At 42.2% G+C, this 23,068-nt stretch overlaps 1 protein-coding gene across 5 annotated transcripts in view; it reads right to left on the bottom strand.

The window, feature by feature from the left end:
• The window catches only part of kif21a (kinesin family member 21A), an 88,246-nt gene extending 66,609 nt beyond the window's left edge, over positions 1–21,637 (bottom strand). For all 5 annotated transcript variants that reach the window (XM_060914938.1, XM_060914940.1, XM_060914942.1 and 2 more), the window contains exon 1: positions 21,400–21,637. In XM_060914938.1, the coding sequence (XP_060770921.1) occupies positions 21,400–21,443 (44 nt within the window). In that variant the 5' untranslated portion in view covers positions 21,444–21,637. The remainder of the gene's footprint in view (positions 1–21,399) is intronic.
• Between the last annotated feature and the right edge of the window lie 1,431 nt (positions 21,638–23,068).

Raw genomic sequence — 23,068 nt, 5'->3', positions numbered from 1 at the left:
CTAAAAACTTTAGGAACACTGAGCCAAAACTTTTAAAAGAACTGAAAAAGGGCTAAACTATGAACTACACCTGTGGGTAGGTCTGTCCTCTACAACCTGTATCATTACTGCAAGACCAGTTATAAAAGGCCATGTGCAGAGTAATGCACTATTGCTGATCTACAACCACACTGTTGATCATCAACGCAATATGAACATATAATGAAAAAAGGGAATAAATAATAATCGATGAAGCCAAACAGAACAGTGTACAGGGATCCCTTTCCTACTACGCATCTGCAGCAGACACGTCCCTACCTGTCATTCTTTTCCCTCTGCAGCTCCTCACCAGCTTGGCATTAATCATTTAAAACAGCCAGGCGAGTAGACGATCCTTTCCTATTAATCCTGCTGATCTACAAATCAGTCTACGCTCAACGTAGAATTCAACTGAAAAAAATTCTGACATCAATATTTTTGACACAAAGAGTATGATTGGAAATAAGTCACATGCCCACTCGGGCTGTGTATTATGCTTGACACTGTACTTGGATAGTGACTGTACATCACACTCCACTTAGCGAGACTTTTAGGCCTACCTATAACAAGAAAAAAAGCAAAAAACAAACTCAAACCTATGCCAGTACTGCATTTGGGTCTAAATCTTTACCTCTGATTTCTCACAATTGTCCAGTTGTGTGCATGTGCTAACATTTACACATTTTGCGAAGGAGCTCAGCATTTTAACAATGCTGTACGCTGGAACTGGTGAAAAACTACACCAAAACAGCAGTGTTCATTTTCCCCCCACAATAAAAAAAACCAAATGAAGCATTAATCTGGAACGATTGACACTTGTGCAGGTGTTTTTAACTGAACCATTGGAAGCCTCACCCCTTCCCCCCCACCTAGCGTAATAATCTTGTCTTGACTTGATTTTCTTGCTTGAAAGGTGGAACGCCTTTGCTTATTTACAGTCAATGAATATTTAAAGTTCATTCATTTGAAATAAAACCTATCAGTGCGTTTGTGATCAGTGTGTATACGCTGCATTTAACATCAGTTTATTTATTAGGAATGCCACAGCAAATAGCAAAGTCACCACAAAACCCATCCTACCATTGTATAGTGAGGACAAATGATTGATGGTCAAGGTCCTCTTTGATAGCCTCCCAAAATGGTTAATTTTTTTTTTTGGTAAATGATTTTTTTTCCTTCAGATTACGTTACATTAGCAAAATGTTATAGGCCAGTCTATTTACTTATTATTTAAGAACTTAATGTCTGAGGGAAGTGTGTGATATTTTAGCATAAACCAGCCTAAGGTTAAACAGACATTTTCCCCAAGCCATTGAGTTAATACCACCGATGTTCAACTGGTCAGGGTCAAAGAAGGAGTAAAGTTTATTTCTGTTCCTGGAAACTTTTCATCCTGTAAAAGAACCAAAACTCTATGCATGTATGGCTACTGACTACTATTACTCATGTATTCCACAATGCCATACTTGTGATAATGTACTTCTGTACATTATTAGTGACAGGTACTGGTTGGCAATATATTGACTGTCCTTGTTGTCTGCATTTTATGTTGTATGTAGTTTATTGGGGCGGCACGGTGGTGTAGTGGTTAGCGCTGTCGCCTCACAGCAAGAAGGTCCGGGTTCGAGCCCCGTGGCCGGCGAGGGCCTTTCTGTGTGGAGTTTGCATGTTCTCCCCGTGTCCGCGTGGGTTTCCTCCGGGTGCTCCGGTTTCCCCCACAGTCCAAAGACATGCAGGTTAGGTTAACTGGTGACTCTAAATTGACCGTAGGTGTGAATGTGAGTGTGAATGGTTGTCTGTGTCTATGTGTCAGCCCTGTGATGACCTGGCGACTTGTCCAGGGTGTACCCCGCCTTTCGCCCGTAGTCAGCTGGGATAGGCTCCAGCTTGCCTGCGACCCTGTAGAAGGATAAAGCGGCTAGAGATAATGAGATGAGATGAGATGAGAGATGTAGTTTATTGTCTACAATGTTTGCATCCACTGCACTCATGTACTTTATGTTGTTACATGTAGTTTTGCAGTCCTATGATGTTTAAATGTAGCACCACGGTCCTAGAGAAACGTTGTTTTGTTTTAACTATGTACTCTACCAACTGGATATGGTTGCAATGGCAAGAAAAAAGCCTTGACCCACTAACTGGATGACAATGGTCTGTAGAAAACAGCCACACAGTTTGTTTGTCACACCTATTCCATATTCTGCATTTAAATTTTCTAATTCGGTGGTACCAAAATGGCCTAATTTCACAATATACTGTATTCCAAATAGGCACATTAAGGAGAGGAGATAAATATTGCACCATTTTACTCTACATAGGCCAATGCCTAGAGGATTAGAGGAATTACAGCTACACATACGAATTGAAAGAGCAAAGACTGGAGCTTTACTGATTCAGTATAATGGCACACACAGACTAAGCAAGCAAAGTCCAAACTTAATTCAGTGAAGACCAGTGGGTTCTACAGGCCACTGGACTCCCAGTGCAGGTTACTGGACTCCCAGTGCAGGTTACTGAAGTCCATGGAACTCAGTATGCCTAAATGCAGTATGGGATATATCGGGTGTAAACAGATACTGGGTCAACTCAAATACACCGTGGAATACACGAGAATAAACAGAGTAGGTCAGACCGAAAATGGCCTGGGAAGCACTGGTGCAGCCTCAAATAGACTACTTGTTCACTGTTCCCTTAGCAGGCGATTAAAGCTTCCTTCTGTCCATGGTGGCTGTGCTGGGAGTGCGTGTGAGGGCAGTCTGGCATCTGGAAATCAAGAGTTTCCAGGACTACATCTGAAGGACAAAGCTAGGTAATGTGAAGATGAGCACAACTCTGAAGAGCTGTGCAAAAAAAGAAAGAGAAAGAAAAGGGCCTGTTTGTTCCAAATCTAGATAGCAGCCTCAGGATTACTGCAAAAGTAAACACAAGTGTCTGAACAGAAGACAATTTGAAAGCAAGCATGAGGCTAAATGGCACATAAGACTTAAAGGGCAAGCAGTAGCCTCCAGGAAAGTGCTTTGCATTCTTCGAGAAGGTCATCTGAATATTTAATCCAATGAAAACAGCTATGATTTGCCAACAAAAGGGACAATGCTCTGGTGTTTCCTGCACAATTGTTTGACAGGTAAAAACAGGTCCACCCTGAGGAGCGAGCAAGGGTGGCCATGTCCGCAGTCAAAAATTATTTCCCTTCAAAAAAAGGAAAGTGTGTGAGCAGAAAACCTATTATTGCACAACAGAAGGTACAAATTATGAACGAAAAGTACTGTCATTATACAGCTCGTCCATTGAAAACTGCAGTTTGGAGGTGAGAGATTAACAAATAGCACAATTTTCCCACATACACATGCCTCTTCAACAGGAAATCAATCATCAAATATGGATGATAAATGTATGTTAATGAAAGACCGCCAAAAACGCTCTAAAAATACTCATGTGCCTGATCATGGCATGTTAACTTTGTGCGTATATTTCAGTGTAAAAATAACCAAATACAGTGGTGCTTGAAAGTTTGTGAACCCTTTAGAATTTTCTATATTTCTGCATAAATATGACCTAAAACATCATCAGATTTTCACACAAGTCCTAAAAGTATATAAAGAGAACCCAGTTAAACAAATGAGACAAAAACATTATACTTCGTCATTTGTTTATTGAGGAAAATGATCCAATATTACATATCTGTGAGCAGCAAAAGTATGTGAACCTTTGCTTTCAGTATCTGGTGTGACCCCCTTGTGCAGCAATAACTGCAACTAAACGTTTCCGGTAACTGTTGATCAGTCCTGCACACCGGCTTGGAAGAATTTTAGCCCATTCCTCCATACAGAACAGCTTCAACTCTGGGATGTTGGTGGGTTTCCTCACATGAACTGCTCGCTTCAGGTCCTTCCACAACATTTCGATTGGATTAAGGTCAGAACTTTGACTTGGCCATTCCAAAACATTAACTTTATTCTTCTTTAACCATTCTTTGGTAGAACGACTTGCGTGCTTAGGGTCGTTGTCTTGCTGCATGACCCACCTTCTCTTGAGATTCAGTTCATGGACAGATGTCCTGACATTTTCCTTTAGAATTCGCTGTTATAATTCAGAATTCATTGTTCCATCACTGATGGCAAGCCGTCCTGGCCCAGATGCAGCAAAACAGGGCCAAACCATGATACTACCACCACCATGTTTCACAGATGGGATAAAGTTCTTATGCTGGAATGCAGTGTTTTCCTTTCTCCAAACATAACGCTTTTCATTTCAACCAAAAAGTTCTATTTTGGTCTCATCCGTCCACAAAACATTTTTCCAATAACCTTCTGGCTTGTCCACGTGATCTTTAGCAAACTGCAGACAAGCAGCAATGTTCTTTTTGGAGAGCAGTGGCTTTCTCCTTGCAACCCTGTCATGCACACCTTTGTTGTTCAGTGTTCTCCTGATGGTGGACTCATGAACATTAACATTAGCCAATGTGAGAGAGGCCTTCAGTTGCTTAGAAGTTACCCTGGGGTCCTTTGTGACCTCGCCGACTATTACACGCCTTGCTCTTAGAGTGATCTTTGTTGGTCGACCATTCCTGGGGAGGGTAACAGTGGTCTTGAATTTCCTCCATTTGTACACAATCTATCTGACTGTGGATTGGTGGAGTCCAAACTCTTTAGAGATGGTTTTGTAACCTTTTCCAGCCCGATGAGCATCAACAATGCTTTTTCTGAGGTCCTCAGAAATCTCCTTTGTTCGTGCCGTGATACACTTCCACAAACATGTGTTGTGAAGATCAGACTTTGATAGATCCCTGTTCTTTAAATAAAACAGGGTGCCCACTCACACCTGATTATCATCCCATTGATTGAAAACACCTGACTCTAATTTCACCTTCAAATTAACCTAGAGGTTCACATACTTTTGCCACTCACAGATATGTAATATTGGATCATTTTCCTCAATAAATAAATGACCAAGTATAATATTTTTGTCTCATTTGTTTAACTGGGTTCTCTTTATCTACTTTTAGGACTTGTGTGAAAATCTGATGATGTTTTAGGTCATATTTATGCAGAAATATAGAAAATTCTAAAGGGTTCACAAACTTTCAAGCACCACTGTAGTGTGTTTTTTCCCTCCTCGTAGTATATTAGGCCTATTCTTCATGCTTCCTTGCTTAGGGTTAAAGTTCAAGAGTGTGGCATTTAGGCTCACCGTGCCTTTCAGTAGTATGAAGAGTAGGAAATCAGTAGTCAGACACAGATGGATCAGGAGATGTGAATGTAGGGCAAATGTGAGCATATGTTTATGTTACATGGCTATAAAAAGTTGATTTTCAACATTTCACTTTTCAACGAATGATCAAATATTACATAATGAGGTGTGAGTAATTTATGAATGTATGAGTATATTGTACAAATTAAACTAATTTTAATAATACAGTAATCCTTTGTGAAGTATGATATCTGAAAACAACAAAAACAGATCGAATAAAAGTTGCGTTTCACTTTAAAAAAAACAGTAAAAAACACTCCTTGTATCTTTCAAAAACAACAATAAAACCAAAAATTAAGGCTGTATTTATTTCTTCCTGAATTCAAAGTCAAGACAAATCAAGTTTATCTGTATAGCACTTTTAACAACAGACATTGTCGCAAAGCAGCTTTACAGAAAATTAAAGGCTTTAAACATGAGCTAATTTTATCCCTAATTTCAAAGAAGATGAAAATTCACTTTGAAAGAAAGAAAGTGCTAAACACAGCATTAGTAACTCAGCGTGATTCACTTCTGAAACAGTCTGGAGGAAAACCCTGACCTGGTGACAAAAGGGCCCTAATGTCTGTGTAAACATGATTTCCACAGACCTGACGAAACAATGGTTTCTGCATATGACATCTGCAGTGAGCTAGCAGTGATGAGAACCGAGTGCCAGGCTGAGTTTGTGTTTCTCTATGAACAGGTGATGGTGAATGATTAAGAAAAATGCCAATATTTTTGCCTATTCTGCCCTTTTTTCTAAATACGTTAAGTCATGTTAGATCTCCCCACAATAAAACAATATGAGAGGACAGTCATACATTTTGGTGACAGCAAATGTCCATATTTTTGAATTATAACGCTAAAATTAATTCAATTTACCTTTTTTAGCTTTAAATTCATTATTACAGAGCTCAAATAAGCCAAACTATTAAATCAGGATTTTTACAGGTTTTTCCACACAGTATTAATAATTAAGCTCAATATATACGACTGTGGGCGGCACGGTGGTGTAGTGGTTAGCGCTGTCGCCTCACAGCAAGAAGGTCCGGGTTCGAGCCCCGGGGCCGGCGAGGGCCTTTCTGTGTGGAGTTTGCATGTTCTCCCCGTGTCCGCGTGGGTTTCCTCCGGGTGCTCCAGTTTCCCCCACAGTCCAAAGACATGCAGGTTAGGTTAACTGGTGACTCTAAATTGACCGTAGGTGTGAATGTGAGTGTGAATGGTTGTCTGTGTCTATGTGTCAGCCCTGTGATGACCTGGCGACTTGTCCAGGGTGTACCCTGCCTTTCGCCCGTAGTCAGCTGGGATAGGCTCCAGCTTGCCTGCGACCCTGTAGAACAGGATAAAGCGGCTACAGATAATGAGATGAGATGAGATATATGACTGTTCAAAAGTTTGGGGTCACCCAGACAATTTTGTGTTTTCCATGAAAAGTCACACTTTTATTTCCCACCATAAGTTGTAAAATGAATAGAAAATATAGTCAAGACATTTTTCTGGCCATTTTGAGCATTTAATCGACCCCACAAATGTGATGCTCCAGAAACTCAATCTGCTCAAAGGAAGGTCAGTTTTATAGCTTCTCTAAAGAGCTCAACTGTTTCCAGCTGTGCTAACATGATTGTACAAGGGTTTTCTAATCATCCATTAGCCTTCTGAGGCAATGAGCAAACACATTGTACCATTAGAACACTGGAGTGAGAGTTGCTGGAAATGGGCCTCTATACACCTATGGAGATATTGCACCAAAAACCACACATTTGCAGCTAGAATAGTCATTTACCACATTAACAATGTATAGAGTGGATTTCTCATCTCATCTCCTTTAGCCACTTTATCCTGTTCTACAGGGTCGCAGGCAAGCTGGAGCCTATCCCAGCTGACTACGGGCAAAAGGCAGGGTACACCCTGGACAAGTCGCCAGGTCATCACAGGGCTGACACATAGACACAGACAACCATTCACACTCACATTCACACCTACGGTCAATTTAGAGTCACCAGTTAACCTAACCTGCATGTCTTTGGACTGTGGGGGAAACCGGAGCACCCGGAGGAAACCCACGCGGACACGGGGAGAACATGCAAACTCCGCACAGAAAGGCCCTCGCCGGCCACGGGGCTCGAACCCGGACCTTCTTGCTGTGAGGTGACAGCGCTAACCACTACACCACCGTGCCGCCCAGAGTGTATTTCTGATTAGTTTAAAGTGATCTTCATTGAAAAGAACAGTGCTTTTCTTTCAAAAATAAGGACATTTCAAAGTGACCCCAAACTTTTGAACGGTAGTGTATGTACATGGACGGCTTTTGGCATAAATGAAAGCATTTTAACAAAAGGCAGAAAACATTTTTATTGTTAGGAATTATTTTAATTATATTATGTTTTGATCAATGATAGCTAGCTAGCTAATATTATGCTAGCGACTATCTTATTTATGGCCCTTTTCCACTACCCTTTTTCAGCTCACTTCAGCCCGACACGGCTCGCATTTCGACTACCAAAGAACAGCACGACTCAGCTCGCTTCAGCCCTGCTTAGCACCCAAAACTCGCACGGTTTTGGAGTAGGGCTGAAGCGAGCCAAACCAAGCCGAGTGGGGCTAGGGGCTAGGACGTCACGTAACGACATCACGTGACGTCCACCCACTTTCGCTAACTCCACCCAATGTGTCCACCCACTTCCAGCCAGCACGGTTCAGCACGGTTGTAGTCGAAATGCAACTCCAACAGCCCCGCTCAGCTCGACTCAGCCCAACTCAGCACGGCACGGCTCAGCCCAACTCAGCCGCGTTGGTAGTGGAAAAGCGGCATTACACTGTAGGCTCTTTGACATTTTTGTGTCCAGTTCTTGCTTTCAACCCAGTTTATAAACCAAATTTAAAAAAAACAAAAAAGTTAAGAAGTAAAACAGGCAGTAACAATCTAATAGTATAATGCTAGTAACGATATACGGCTTCTAATAGCAGAGCTAGAAATACAAGCAGAAAGAGGCTAACTGCTAGCATCTATCTCCATGGAGAGAACTTAGAGTATTTATCACTCAAAGCTACAGTATTTATTCAAAAAAGACATACTTTAAATCTTAAAAACAAGAATTTAAAGACTTTTAGAATTTAAAGCAAGTCCTTCAAGTTTTTCAAAACAACAAATTTACTAGCTCACTTGATACTCTAAGGAGTATCTCTACATGTTAATACTGGAACTGAAATGTGTATCATCATCTTAAGCTAATGTATACATTCTAACTTTGGTCAAATGAGTTCCCTGTGTGAGCAAAATAAGAGTTTTTATTGTGTAACAGCCAACTGCATGAATATATACTGACAGCTTAGCTTTGTGTGTGAAAATGGGCTCATAATTATGACCCCAAATCAGAAAAAGTTGAGACGGTATGGAAAATGGAAATAAAAAAAAGAAAGCTGTGATTTCTAAATCTACTTTCACTTGTATTTCACTGCAGATAGTATGACTTCAAGATATTTCATATTTTGTCTGGACAACTTAATTTCATTTGTTAATAGACATCCATTCCTGCATCACATTCCAAAAACGTTGGAACGGATGCAATTTAGGGCTTTTAATGAGGTAAAACAATTAAATAATGATGTGATTTGAAACAGGTCATGTCAACAGGTGACTGTAATCATGATTTGGTACAAAAACAGTATCCAGGAAATGCCTAGTCGTTGAGGAGCAAAGATTGGCTGAGGATCTCCAGTTTATCAACAAATGTGTGAGAAAATTATAGAAAATGTTTAAAAAAAATATTCCTGAACGAAAGATACAAAGGGATTTGGATATTTCACCCTATATGGTGCATAATATCATGAAACAATTCAAAGAATCTGAGGAATTTCTGTGCATAAAGGGCAAAGATGCAAGCCTAAGCTGAACACCCGTGATCTCTGATCCCTCAGACAGCACTGCATCAAGAACCAATCACTCATCTATAGCTGATATAACCACATGGGCTTGGGATTACTTTGGCAAACCTTTGGCAAGCTCTACAATATAGAGTTACATCCACAAATGCCAGTTAAAACTTTACTGTGCAAAAAGGAAGCCTTATGTTAACTGTGTCCAGAACCACTGTCGACTTTTCTGGGCTCGGAGGCATCTGGGATGGACCATCACACAGTGGAAACATGTATTGTGGTCGGATCAATCAATATTCCAGGTCACTTTTGGAAGAAATGGACTCCGTGTGCTCCAGACCAAAGACGATAAAGACCATCCAGACTGTTCCCAGCAACAAGTCCAAAAGCCAGGGTCTGTCATGGTATGGGGTTGTGTCAGTACCCTTGGCAAAGGTAGCTTACACTTCTGTGATGGCAGAAAAGTACACTGAGATTTTAAAGCAACATATGCTGCCTTCAAGATGACATATTTTCCAGGCATATTTCAACAAGACAATGTAAAACCACATTCTGCACAAATTACAAAGGCATGGCTGCAGAAGGAGAGGGTGCCTGTCCTCTGTGTCCTCAACAGAGAAATGTGTGGTGAATTCTGAAACGAAAAATGACAATGACCCTGTACTGTTACACACTTTAAGACCTGTTTGCAGGATGAATGGGACAAAATAACACCTGAAACGCTTCATCACTTGGTGTCTTCAGTCCCTAAACATCGTTTGTGTTGTGAGAAGGAATGGCAACATTATAAAGGGGAAAATGCTTTACCATCCCAACTTTTTTTGAAATGTGTTGCAAGAATCAAAATTCAGGTGTTTGTTTAGAAAAAACAATAAAATTCATGAGGTAAAACAACAAATAATATGCTGTTGTAGTGTTATGAGTGCAATACAGGTCAAAGATTATTTACAAATCATTGTTTTCAGTTTTAATTTCAACATTCCATCCAAACCTTTTCTGGTTTGTGATTGTAAATGGGCTTTGTGTAGAGTTACTCAAAGGAGGATAGCATGAACTGAGCGTGTGTAAACAGTGTGCTTTCGGTGTATAAAGTGATCGGTGCAATGGTTAAATATGGGTGGGGAATGAATGGTGACAAGCAGGTATGTTTGGTGTGTGTGGCTGTGTAGGTGCAGAATTCATACAAATAGTTTCCATTAGGTGTGTCGAACCCACTGTACACACAAACCCTTACTGTGCTCAAAAAAGACATACGCAACTTGATCAAACAACATACATGTGAAGAAAATTCAATATGGAAAAGGGCACGAAATAAGCAAAAGCAACCAAACAGAGGCGAGTTTGGGTGTGGTAAACACATGGAGGCAACTATATAATTATTCCCAATCTATTCTGCATATAAATGCTTTTAGGTATGTTACAGTCGAAAATCACCCTTCAATCTGTGTCAAAACCAGGAATGAAACTGCACATGTGGTCAGGAAAGCCCATACTGACATACTATAGTTTTTACACTGTTAAGAATGCAAAAAAAAAAGAACAAAACAAACAAAAAACCGAGATCAGGCCAGATGGTTTGAAGTCTACTGTAGCCTGTCAGTGGTTGTAGTTTATTTTGGGGTTTCATCCATTTAAATGCAGGCTTTGCAGTGACTAGAGAAGAATGCACAAGAATTCAGTCCAATCCGTGTATGGGTATTTTATTTCATTTTACTTTACTGGAAGTTAGCATTCAGACATATTTTGTACAGACATGCTATACTTCGTGAACAATATTTATTGTAGTGCTGTGACTGATATGAAAATATTAAGGAGTTGCACCTTTACTTTTGGATTATGTTTAGATGTACTGTATATATTACAGAAAATGTCCCTTTATATATGCTACAAAATTTAAACAGACAGGAAAAAATTGAGGCATAGTTATTTCTACATCAACCACAAGGCTTAGAGAGTAATATTTGCTTTAAAAAATAATAATAAATTAATAAAGGGGGGGGGGGGGGGCTCCTTCATTTAGCCCATCTGATTCCTTTCAGATTTGCAGTATATTGATCACGTCTCTAATGAATTTAGTAGTCATCGTCTTCTTTTGCCTGCTTCGGGGTCGGCACAGCGGCTCTGTTCCACATATGTGATTTGGCATAGGTTTGACGCAACCCTCCTCAATCTATCCGGGCTTGGGACCGGTGTTAAGCATGCACAACCCCAGTGGCTGGGTATTTTTACCTAATCTGCAAGTCTTTGAATTGTGGGGGAAACCGGAGCACCCGGAAGAAACCCACACAGACACGGGGAGAACACGCAAACTCCACACAGAAAGGTTCAAACCTTATCAACCATGGGGTTCAAACCCGGAAACTTCTTGCTATGAGGTGACAGGGCTAACCACGACACCACCGTGCCACCTCTAATGAATTCAGAGTTTGAGTACGAGTTCTTATTTTGATGTGCAGTTTTATTCCTGGCTTATTATTTAAGAAGGGGCCCCGGGCGGTGGGGTGGGGGATTTCATCAGATTCATTACTACCTTGATTTCTTTGTTAAAAACCCCCCAAAATATCTCCATATAATACACTACCGTTCAAAAGTTTGGGGTCACCCAGACAATTTTGTGTTTTCCATGAAAAGTCACGCTTTTATTTCCCAAAATAAGTTGTAAAATGAATAGAAAATATAGTCAAGACATTTTTCTGGCCATTTTGAGCATTTAATCGACCCCACAAATGTGATGCTCCAGAAACTCAATCTGCTCAAAGGAAGGTCAGTTTTATAGCTTCTCTAAAGAGCTCAACTGTTTTCAGCTGTGCTAACATGATTGTACAAGGGTTTTCTAATCATCCATTAGCCTTCTGAGGCAATGAGCAAACACATTGTACCATTAGAACACTGGAGTGAGAGTTGCTGGAAATGGGCCTCTATACACCTATGGAGATATTGCACCAAAAACCACACATTTGCAGCTAGAATAGTCATTTACCACATTAGCAATGTATAGAGTGGATTTCTGATTAGTTTAAAGTGATCTTCATTGAAAAGAACAGTGCTTTTCTTTCAAAAATAAGGACATTTCAAAGTGACCCCAAACTTTTGAACGGTAGTGTACATGTATGCAGCATGATATAGGCCAAAATAAATATTAATTGCATTAAAAATTACTATTACACTCATTGTAAGATCACTCTAAACCAGGGGTGGGCAATTATTTTTTCCATGGGGCCACATGAGAAACAGAAAATTTTGTGGAGGGCCGGACCAAAAGGCTGAACTAAATTCTGCATAATATGAATTGTATTTCTTTATATAAAGCAATAAATAACATTGTTTTTACAAGCTGCTAAGACTGGTAAGAGTATGGAAAAAACAAGGTTGCCTTACAAAAATGTCATTTATTCAATCAAATTTCCCAAAACAATCGTTAACAAAATTTGAATGTTTGTACCATTTTTTTTCAGTCACATTCACCCCAAAACACAATAAAGACATCACAATATTGTCTTTCTACTCCAAATATCAAGCAAGATACATCATATTATAATAATGATGCCCACATTTGTAGTTTAATCACCTCATTTGGTGCTTTTCGCCGGAGATCGGCTCCGGCGCCTGCTGGTGACGCACACGATGTGATTGGCTGGACCGTTTGAAGGATGACGTACAAGTTTGTAGTTGGTCTGGACAAATTACGGAAGTAGTTATCGCGGGATTAGGTTTCGTGGGATTTCATGTCATTTTCATGTCGCGCGCATTGCGTTTTTGTTGAACACAACTTCAAAATAAAAGCAATGCACATTCAGTCCATGCATGGGGTAAAATTAGAAAATACGTTTATTTTGTAATTTCTCATTAACCTTACGCGGGCCGGTCAGAATGAACCAAAGGGCCAGATGCGGCCCACGAGCCATAAAATGCCCAGGCCTGCTCTAAACACTGCATGTACTCCATCCTAATACGCAGCAATAAACAGATGACCGTATGCATCTTCCATCTGGACTCTACATCCTCATGACCTGCTCTGCTGTGTGCTATGACAGATCAGAGAACAAGAGGAGACGTGGCCCTTCTGTGAGCAGAGTCTGATCACGTGCTCTATTTGCAAGTCATGCTTCAAAGCAAACGACATCTGTGTTGCCTCGGAGATGCTGACTCACTCACTAACTGTCTCAGCTGCGTCACTATGGAGACGAGCATGCTGTCACACTCACCTGTCCTCTGACTCGACACACAAACCAAACTGCCTTGCCTAATAACGCCGATTTCTCAGATGCCTTACAGGAACTTACCTCTAGAGTGATTTTTTTTTTAATGATGTCATCTAACGTGGAGCTGGTTCAACAAGTACACCACTCCCTCAACATCTCCAACGTTCAAAGCGCATAATAAGACACTCCATAACACTAACATTTTAATTGGAGGACTGATGCATTACAAGACTTATTACATGTTTTTATGCTTCCAGTGGGAGGAGAGACAGACACACTGCAGGAGAGACAAAGGAAGCTTAGGCTTCATGATATGCAGTCGCTATTGTGATAAATTAGGTTACGATAGCTTTTCTAGGCGCATCACGGGTACTGTCAGTAAAGCATGGACCAGAACAATGGAAAAAAAAGAAACTGTAAAAGCAATATGTATACTGACATTGACAATATATAACAGCACAGCAGTAAGTAACTGACTGAATTAGATTAGATTAGATTAGATTAGATTAGATTAGATTAGATAAAACTTTATTGATCCCTTTGGGAGGGTTCCCTCAGGGAAATTAAGATTCCAGCAGCATCATTACAGGATAAACAGAGAAAAGAAATAGAGAAAAAAATAATTCTCATCTCATTATCTCTAGCCGCTTTATCCTGTTCTACAGGGTCGCAGGCAAGCTGGAGTCTATCCCAGCTGACTACGGGCGAAAGGCAGGGTACACCCTGGACAAGTCGCCAGGTCATCACAGGGCCGACACATAGACACAGACAACCATTCACACTCACATTCACACCTACGCTCAATTTAGAGTCACCAGTTAACCTAACCTGCATGTCTTTGGACTGCGGGGGAAACCGGAGCACCCGGAGGAAACCCACGCGGACACGGGGAAAACATGCAAACTCCGCACAGAAAGGCCCTCGCCGGCCACGGGGCTCGAACCCAGACCTTCTTGCTGTGAGGCGACAGCGCTAACCGCTACACCACCGTGCCGCCCTAGAGAAAAAACTTCTAGGTAAATTAAAATAAGTTAAGTATTTACATATACAAATATAAAAAGAATAAGATATGGGGAAGAGAGGAAGGGAGAGAGAGAGAGAGAGAGAGAGGGGAGGGGAGAAAAAAAAGGAAAAGGGGGGCAGGAGGATAGATATTGCACTTTATATTGCACATTGTCCGGTATTGCTTATTGTTAGGCTAGGCTACTGGTCCTTCCCATACTCTGTCCTCCTGTTACCCCTCCTCCCCCCCAGAGAGGACTTGTACAGTCTGATGGCGTGAGGGACAAAGGAGTTGAATGTGTGAGCCCATTATTTTACTATTTTTTTCTAGTCCTTGTTTCAGAGACAAAATGTTTAACTTATAGATTTTCTTCTTAGTCTTTAAAATTTCACATTCCGTTTATCCATTCAACATTAATCATTGTGTTTTTTTGTTTGTTTTTTTTGTGAAAATGTCTTCCAGGATTTTCATTATACTTTTGGAAACCTTGTATGTGCTGATGCTGAGCCTGTTTTAACTTGAGCATGGAGACCGTTTACACAGTGAGCTCCTGAAAAATCTTTTCCCACACTATAAGGCCAACACACACACACAAAATGCTGGTGTATCCAGAACAATGATTATGAACATCTTTAAAAATTTTACTGATTTTTAAAATTCATTCGTCCATCCATCATCTATATTCACTAGAATTGCAGGGGAAGTGGGAGCTAATCCCAGCTGACTTTGGGCGAGAGGCGGGGTACAGCTTAGCAAGGTCCCCAATCTGTCTCAGGGCTAACACAGAAACAAACAACTTTTCACAACTATGGGCAATTTAGAGTAGCCTGCTGTAAACCAGGCGGCATGGTGGTGTAGTGGTTAGCACTGTCGCCTCACAGCAAGAAGGTTCTGGGTTCGAGCCCTGTGGCCAACTAGGGCCTTTCTGTGTGGAGTTTGCATGTTCTCCCCGTGTCTGCGTGGGTTTCCTCCGGGTGCTCCGGTTCCCCCCCACAGTCCAAAGACATGCAGGTTAGGCTAATTGGTAGCTCTAAATTGACCGTAGGTGTGAATGCGAATGTGAATGGTTGTTTGTCTCTACGTGTCAGCCCTGCGATGACCTGGCGACTTGTCCAGGGTGTACCCCGCCTCTTGCCCATAGTCAGCCGGGATAGGCTCCAGCTTGCCTGCGACCCTGTACAGGATAAGCGGTTACGGATAATGGATGGATGGATGTTGTAAACCAAAGCACTTGGAGGAAACCCACGCAGGCAAGGGGAGAACATGCAAGTGCCACACACACAAAGGCCCCAGTTGGCCATGAGGTTCAAACCCAGAACCTTTTTGCTGTGAAGCAACAACGCTAACCACTGTGCCTCCCAAGATTCATGGGGGGGGGGGGGGGGGGGGGGGGGGGGGGGGGGGAAGCTTTCTTAAAGGTCCCATGGCATGAAATTTTCACTTTCTGAGGTTTTTTAACGTTAAAATGAGTTCCTCTGACCTTCTTAAGTCACCCCAGTGGCTAGAAATTTCATAATGTGTAAACCAAACTATGCCCAACATTTGAGAACGGTGCGTCAAAATGGCGCGTTGATAAGCTCTTCCCTTTACTACGTCAGCAAGGGAGATGATCCCCACGCCCCCCCTCTGGATTCCCACCCACTGTATGGATTGCCACGCCCAGTTGTAGTGAGGAGACCATAGAGAGGACACAACAACATGGCATCACCTAAGCGAGCGAAACATGGAAATTGCGCTGTACATGGATGTGACAACACAGAAAGGAGTCTGTTTTTACTGCCGACGGGAGAGCCCCTGAAGACGCAGTGGCTTAATTTTATTTACTTCAATAATACGCCGTCGAGTCTACCTAAGACGGTGTATGTTTGTCGGAAGCATTTTCCTGAGGAATGTTTCCACAACTTGGGACAGTACAGGGCAGGTTTTGCACATCAACTGTCACTGAAGCCTGGGTCCGTACCAAGCATCCCTGCCGCATCAGCAACAAACACCGAACAAGTAAGTGTATAACTGGTCGTTTTGCCGTGTTTTAAAATCGGTGCGTTAGCCTAGCAATGGCTACATTAGCTGTGCAGCTAACCGCTTCCTGCAGTTAGCCAGGTAATCTGCGCTACAAAACTAAAGAGCATGCAGCATGCTCTGTTAAACTGAGTTTAGTCTGGACATTCAGACAAATATCACAACGGAAAATCTTTAGTGACAAGTCATGGGTAAATGTGAGGGTGAGCATGGAGGATTACACCATTGCTACATAGGCCCTACTGGCCAGAATGCAATCAAAGTATCTTAGAATGCCATATAAATACATGTACAAAGAAAAGCTGGCTATTCTCCAGTGCAGCCATGAGCATGCCTATTTCGCTAACAGACTAGTCCCTAGTGCAATACAAGGTGCGCTGGGAAGCTGTGCAAAAATAGTTGAGTTTTACAAATGACTTCGTGTAGATACATTTTGTATCCACCACGATAGGGATATGATGAAGTATGGTGGCTATTTATATCAGCATGTGAACATTTTGTCAAGCAAACTGGGATATAGCCTAAATCACTACCTTTGTGTAAACACAGACTCGGTTTGATCGCAAACTTTATAACGGGAAACATAACCAACCCAATAATTCCCGTTTCCAGACATAACATTTCAAACTCACCATTCTGATACGTCCTGCTGAAGTCAGTGATTTACAGTTTGTTCAACTGCTTGCGCTTCTGCTTCGGGGTCGGACTCCGGGTCAAAAGCGAAAGCTTGGACTGTTGCTTGACCTGCCATTGCTACTGTTCACACACAGCTAGCATGGCCGCAGCTTGGTCAAGCCCCTCCCCCTCCTCCCATGGCCCGCCCCCACCCTCTACCCTTCCCCGCCTCCTGCTTCTCATTAGCAAAACGACACACTGGGAAAAGCGCTGAAATGGGGCTTTCTCCCAGGAGGCTATATTTACGTGCTGAGGGTTCATTTCGAGAAAGGCTGCGGATATAACATCCGGAAGCCTCCACGAGCCCGTTTAAAGCATCAACAAACCACCATGCCATGGGACCTTTAAAAAAAAAAAAAAATGCCGCGTTGTATGTAAAAATGATTCCATCTGTAGGATATCTATCAATTTGAGACAATGGAAGTATAATGTTATATCTGCTAATTTGCAAGTTTAAGATATTACGTCACAAAATCTTGACCACTGATAAGGTCAAAACAGACTGAACATTTCAACTTTTATTTCCATACTTTTATACAATATGTTGGGCTAAAATGTATATATTATAGATTTAATGGAATGTAAATAACATTTATATTAGCTTATTTTTTGCCTAAAGATACAGATAGAACCTTATAATTAAAAGGTCTCAAATTATGTTCTGTCAATTCTGTTAATGTAGTTACCCTGAAAGTTAATGTAGCAATTAGTCCCAAAACCAGAGCAAGGTCTTAGACTTAAGGCAGAATGAATAAGTACATATATTTGGGGGATTATGTTTTATAACCACTCTGGCTGTGTTGGCTGAACACCATGTTCACGTTGTATGCCACTTTTTAATAAAGCTCAAATTCTACAAGCATGGAGCTCAGAAATAGCTCACCCATGTTGGTCTATGTGTTCTGTGCAGCTATGACTGAGCAGTATCAGCGAACAGGAAAATGGCCACATGGGTGGCAGCATGCCAACTTTGAAAATAAATCTTATCCCAATTTCCACCTCATCTCTGAGCTCTAATCTCATTCCTTAGGGTCTATTAGTCACATGTAATTCACATAAACCTGATGGATCGTATCTGGCATATGTTGGGAGTTATAGAAATAAAAGTGAAGCCATTCATTTTGCAGCTAGCTTTATACATCAATCAATTGTGCCACCTCTTAGTGTGCTCTTGCCCCAGCTTCTTCAACCCATATCCAAAAACCGGGATATGCCACTGCTAATTTGCCCTGGTGATACAATGGGGCAAAAAAGTATTTAGTCAGCCACCAATTGTGCAAGTTCTCCCGCTTAAAAAGTTGAGAGAGGCCTGTAATTTTCATCATAGGTACACCTCAACTATGAGAGACAGAATGGGGGGAAAGAATCCAGGAAATCACATTGTAGGATTTTTAATGAATTAATTGGTAAATTCCTCGGTAAAATAAGTATTTGGTCACCTACAAACAAGCAAGATTTCTGGCTCTCACAGACCTGTAACTTCTTCTCTAAGAGGCTCCTCTGTCCTCCACTCGTTACCTGTATTAATGGCACCTGTTTGAACTCGTTATCAGTATAAAAGACACCTGTCCACAACCTCAAACAGTCACACTCCAAACTCCACTATGGCCAAGACCAAAGAGCTGTCAAAGGACACCAGAAACAAAATTGTAGACCTGCACCAGGCTGGGAAGACTGAATCTGCAATAGGTAAGCAGCTTGGTGTGAAGAAATCAAGTGTGGGAGCAATTATTAGAAAATGGAAGACATACAAGACCACTGATAATCTCCCAAATGTCATATGGTCAGATGAAACCAAAATAGAACTTTTCGGTAAAAACTCAACTTGTCGTGTTTGGAGGAGAAAGAATGCTGAGTTGCATCCAAAGAACACCATACCTACTGTGAAGCATGGGGGTGGAAACATCATGGATTGGGGCTGTTTTTCTGCAAAGGGACCAGGACGACTGATCCATGTAAAGGAAAGAATGAATGGGGCCATGTATCGTGAGATTTTGAGTGAAAACCTCCTTCCATCAGCAAGGGCATTGAAGATGAAACGTGGCTGGGTCTTTCAGCATGACAATAATCCCAAACACACCACCCGGGCAACGAAGGAGTGGCTTCGTAAGAAGCATTTCAAGGTCCTGGAGTGGCCTAGCCAATCTCCAGATCTCAACCCCATAGAAAATCTTTGGAGGGAGTTGAAAGTCCATGTTGCCCAGTGACAGCCCCAAAACATCACTGCTCTAGAGGAGATCTGCATGGAGGAATGGGCCAAAATACCAGCAACAGTGTGTGAAAACCTTGTGAAGACTTACAGAAAACGTTTGACCTCTGTCATTGCCAACAAAGGCTATCTAACAAAGTACTGAGATGAACTTTTGTTATTGACCAAATACTTATTTTCCACCATAATTTGCAAATAAATTCTTTAAAAATCAGACAGACAATGTGATGTGATTTTTCTGGATTTTTTTTCTCATTCTGTCTCTCATAGTTGAAGTGTACCTATGATGAAAATTACAGGCCTCTCATCTTTTTAAGTGGGAGAACTTGCACAATTGGTGACTGACTAAATACTTTTTTGCCCCACTGTATATTTTGTTTAGTGGTGAAAAAAATGTGATTGTGTATAACAGAAGCAAAAGGCACACAAAAAAAGCAGTCACATCCGAGGTTTAAAATGTAAAAGGCTCAAGAATCAGGTTTGCCATCAATGTAGAGCAAAACCCACTGTTGAGGGTGGGACATACTGTATACAGTTACAGTCAGTAGAGAGCATTTAATTGGACAACCACAAAACTAGTCCAGCATGAGTCATCAAAAAACAAAAATGCTCACTTTCATATAACTGATAAACTATAAAATTAAAACAAGCTCTCCAAAATTATTTTTGTCTTTGTTTCTGGATATACAGAAGATTACGGTGATATTCATTTTCGTTCGTAACACCGAAGGACAAATACAAAATGCTATGAAACAAGAATTCTGATTCCTGGGCATTTTAAGGACCAATAGCAGCAGCTTGTCCCGCTGACTGGTGAGGTGTATACAGTACGAGCGAAGCAGCTCTTTCATCGACTAACCGTCACTCAACTGTCAAGCACTGATTTATAAACGGTGCAAGCCATATTTCAAGTGTGTCTCCCTGACCATGTACCTGCCTGCACCTTCACACTTCCTATGATCCATATCTGCATGTTTGTATGGATCACAGATCTCTAGCACACTGTCGGGAATAGGGGTACAGTAGGAGCCCATTTCTGTACCCCAAGGGTACAATATACCCCTTAGGGCTCATTATTGGACCTCAAGGTAACTGTGTGTTCCTTTTTAGGGCCAAAAAGGGCGGCACGGTGGTGTAGTAGTTAGCGCTGTCGCCTCACAGCAAGAAGGTCCGGGTTCGAGCCCCGTGGCTGGCGAAGGCCTTTCTGTGCGGAGTTTGCATGTTCTCCCCGTTTCCCCCACAGTCCAAAGACATGCAGGTTAGGTTAACTGGTGACTCTAAATTGACCGTAGGTGTGAATGTGAGTGTGAATGGTTGTCTATGTCTATGTGTCAGCCCTGTGATGACCTGGCGACTTGTCCAGAGTGTACCCCGCCTTTCGCCAGCTGGGATAGGCTCCAGCTTGCCTGCGACCCTGTAGAACAGGATAAAGCAGCTAGAGATAATGAGATGAGATGTGTCCCCAAGCAGTATATAAAGGGTGTAGATAAGTACCCGGGCGGCACGGTGGTGTAGTGGTTAGCGCTGTCGCCTCACAGCAAGAAGGTCCTGGGTTCGAGCCCCGGGGCCGGCGAGGGCCTTTCTGTGTGGAGTTTGCATGTTCTCCCCGTGTCCGCGTGGGTTTCCTCCGGGTGCTCCGGTTTCCCCCACAGTCCAAAGACATGCAGGTTAGGTTAACTGGTGACTCTAAATTGACCGTAGGTGTGAATGTGAGTGTGAATGGTTGTCTGTGTCTGCGTGTCAGCCCTGTGATGACCTGGCGACTTGTCCAGGGTGTACCCTGCCTTTCGCCCGTAGTCAGCTGGGATAGGCTCCAGCTTGCCTGCGACCCTGTAGAACAGGATAAAGCGGCTAGAGATAATGAGATGAGATGAGATGAGATAAGTACCCTGCCCCCAAAGGTACAATAATATACTTTATTTTCTAAGAGTGCATGCGACATCATAGTGCAAATACTGCATGACATGCCAAAGCGTGCAGGATGCAGAAATGTCAGTTTCATTCCAGACGGGAAAACGCAGTGGATGCTGTGCACAATGCTGATGCTCATTTTCACCAGGCGATGCAGCAGCCCTTTAGTGGCAGGCCCGGTTACCGGGCGGCTCCGCACGCGCAGGTTATTATAAAGGAGCATGCACCAGTCAAGATCAGATACAATGTCATACCTCAGGGCGACGCGAACTGAACTCTCGTCCTGTCCGGTTGTCATGATCCTGCGTTTCCCAAAACCTTATCGATCCACAAGCAGCGGCAGCGGCGGCGGCGGATCAACCGGATTCACACCGGAGGAGATTAACAGAGTGAGCGCGCGCTACCCGGCTCTCACCTCGGCCATGTTTACAAGCTCGGATTTAAACGCAGCCATGGACTCGATCCTGCTCCTCTCCTCTCCTCATGCATGCTCAGGTCATGATTTTGGGTTCGTCAGTGCCGCGACGTCCCCAAACTCACGCGCACACCGGGGCTCAACTCCGAGCCGCAATGCGTCACCAAACCCCGCCCACTGAACCGGGCTCATCAATGGTGACGTCATAACTAAAACCTGTGCCATGTTTCTTCATACATCCTGAAGGGAAATGTCGATGGGTTAGATCATGTCAAGGTGATTAGATTCGAATGATTGATTGTGCAGTCGTCTAAACTGACGAATATAAACTCTGCCTCTTTTCCTTTAATGTGTCACCTGTCTGTGTACACACAAACAGTAGCTTTCCAATACTTCCTTAATTAGTGAATATTGGATTTTGTGCACTCTGGTGACAGCCAAACCAATTTACTGTCTCTCAGTGATCTAAATGCAAAGATCCAATCCAAAAATTAATGTACTTATTTAAAGCAAACCCATTTGTGTATGGTGGTGTAGTGGTTAGCACGGTCACCTCACAGCAAGAAGGTTCTGGGTTCGAACCCAGTGGCTGGCAAGGGCCTTTCTGTGTGGAGTTTGCATGCTCTCCCCGTGTTTGCGTGGGTTTCCCCTACAGCCCAAAGCCATGGGGTTAGGTTAACGTGGGGCGGCCTTGGGCTGAAGTGCCCTTGAGCAAGGTACTTAACCTCTGACTGCTCCCCCGGCACTCTAGTGTGGCTGCCCACTGCTCTGGGTGTGTGCGCGCGCGCACACACACACACTGTTCACTGCTTCAGATAGGTTAAATGCAGAGGATGAATTTCACTCTGCTTGAAGTGTGCATGTGACAAAGGCTTCTTCTTCTGTTTTGGCAAAATGAGGGGAGAAGTTTTATTAAAATGTTTATTTTTAAAGACCACTTCCTGCCATTTGTATATAAAAATATATATATAAACTAAAAATATATTAAAAATAAATAAAATATAATCTAAATATATAAAAATACATTATAAATAAAAACTATATATAAAATATACTTATTAAAAAAATAAAAACCCCACTGCTGGGAGGGAACTGACAGTTGAACAATATTTGTGTGAGCAGGTGGTGGTGTGGTAGGACGGAGCATACCCATGTGGCTTACCCACATCCATTCACACAAGTAGTGCAAAACTATATTTCCAAAACACACGATAGTGGGATTGTAACAGCTCTGACCTCTCCTCCACATTTTCCTGACTCACATCAGAGCTTTGCCCACTATATTAAAATTAACCAGAGCTTGATAGACCAAAACAGTGAAGGGAATGGAGCCAAGCCGAGCACCCCGGGTTTCTTGACCCCTTTCCAAATGGTGTCCAGTTACCAACTGTCAGGTTCCATTTACAGAGCTACACTGTACTGTTCTGTGTGAGTGTAGACAGTTGACTAGTGAAAAAAAAAAAATGATTGGTATTAATTACACTATGTGGAGGGCAGCTCTCCACCTT

Source organism: Neoarius graeffei, chromosome 2, assembly GCF_027579695.1.
Source record: "Neoarius graeffei isolate fNeoGra1 chromosome 2, fNeoGra1.pri, whole genome shotgun sequence".
Lineage (NCBI taxonomy): Eukaryota > Metazoa > Chordata > Actinopteri > Siluriformes > Ariidae > Neoarius > Neoarius graeffei.
The sequence above is the reverse complement of the archived record's forward strand: the minus strand, read 5'-3'. Positions and strand labels throughout refer to the sequence as shown.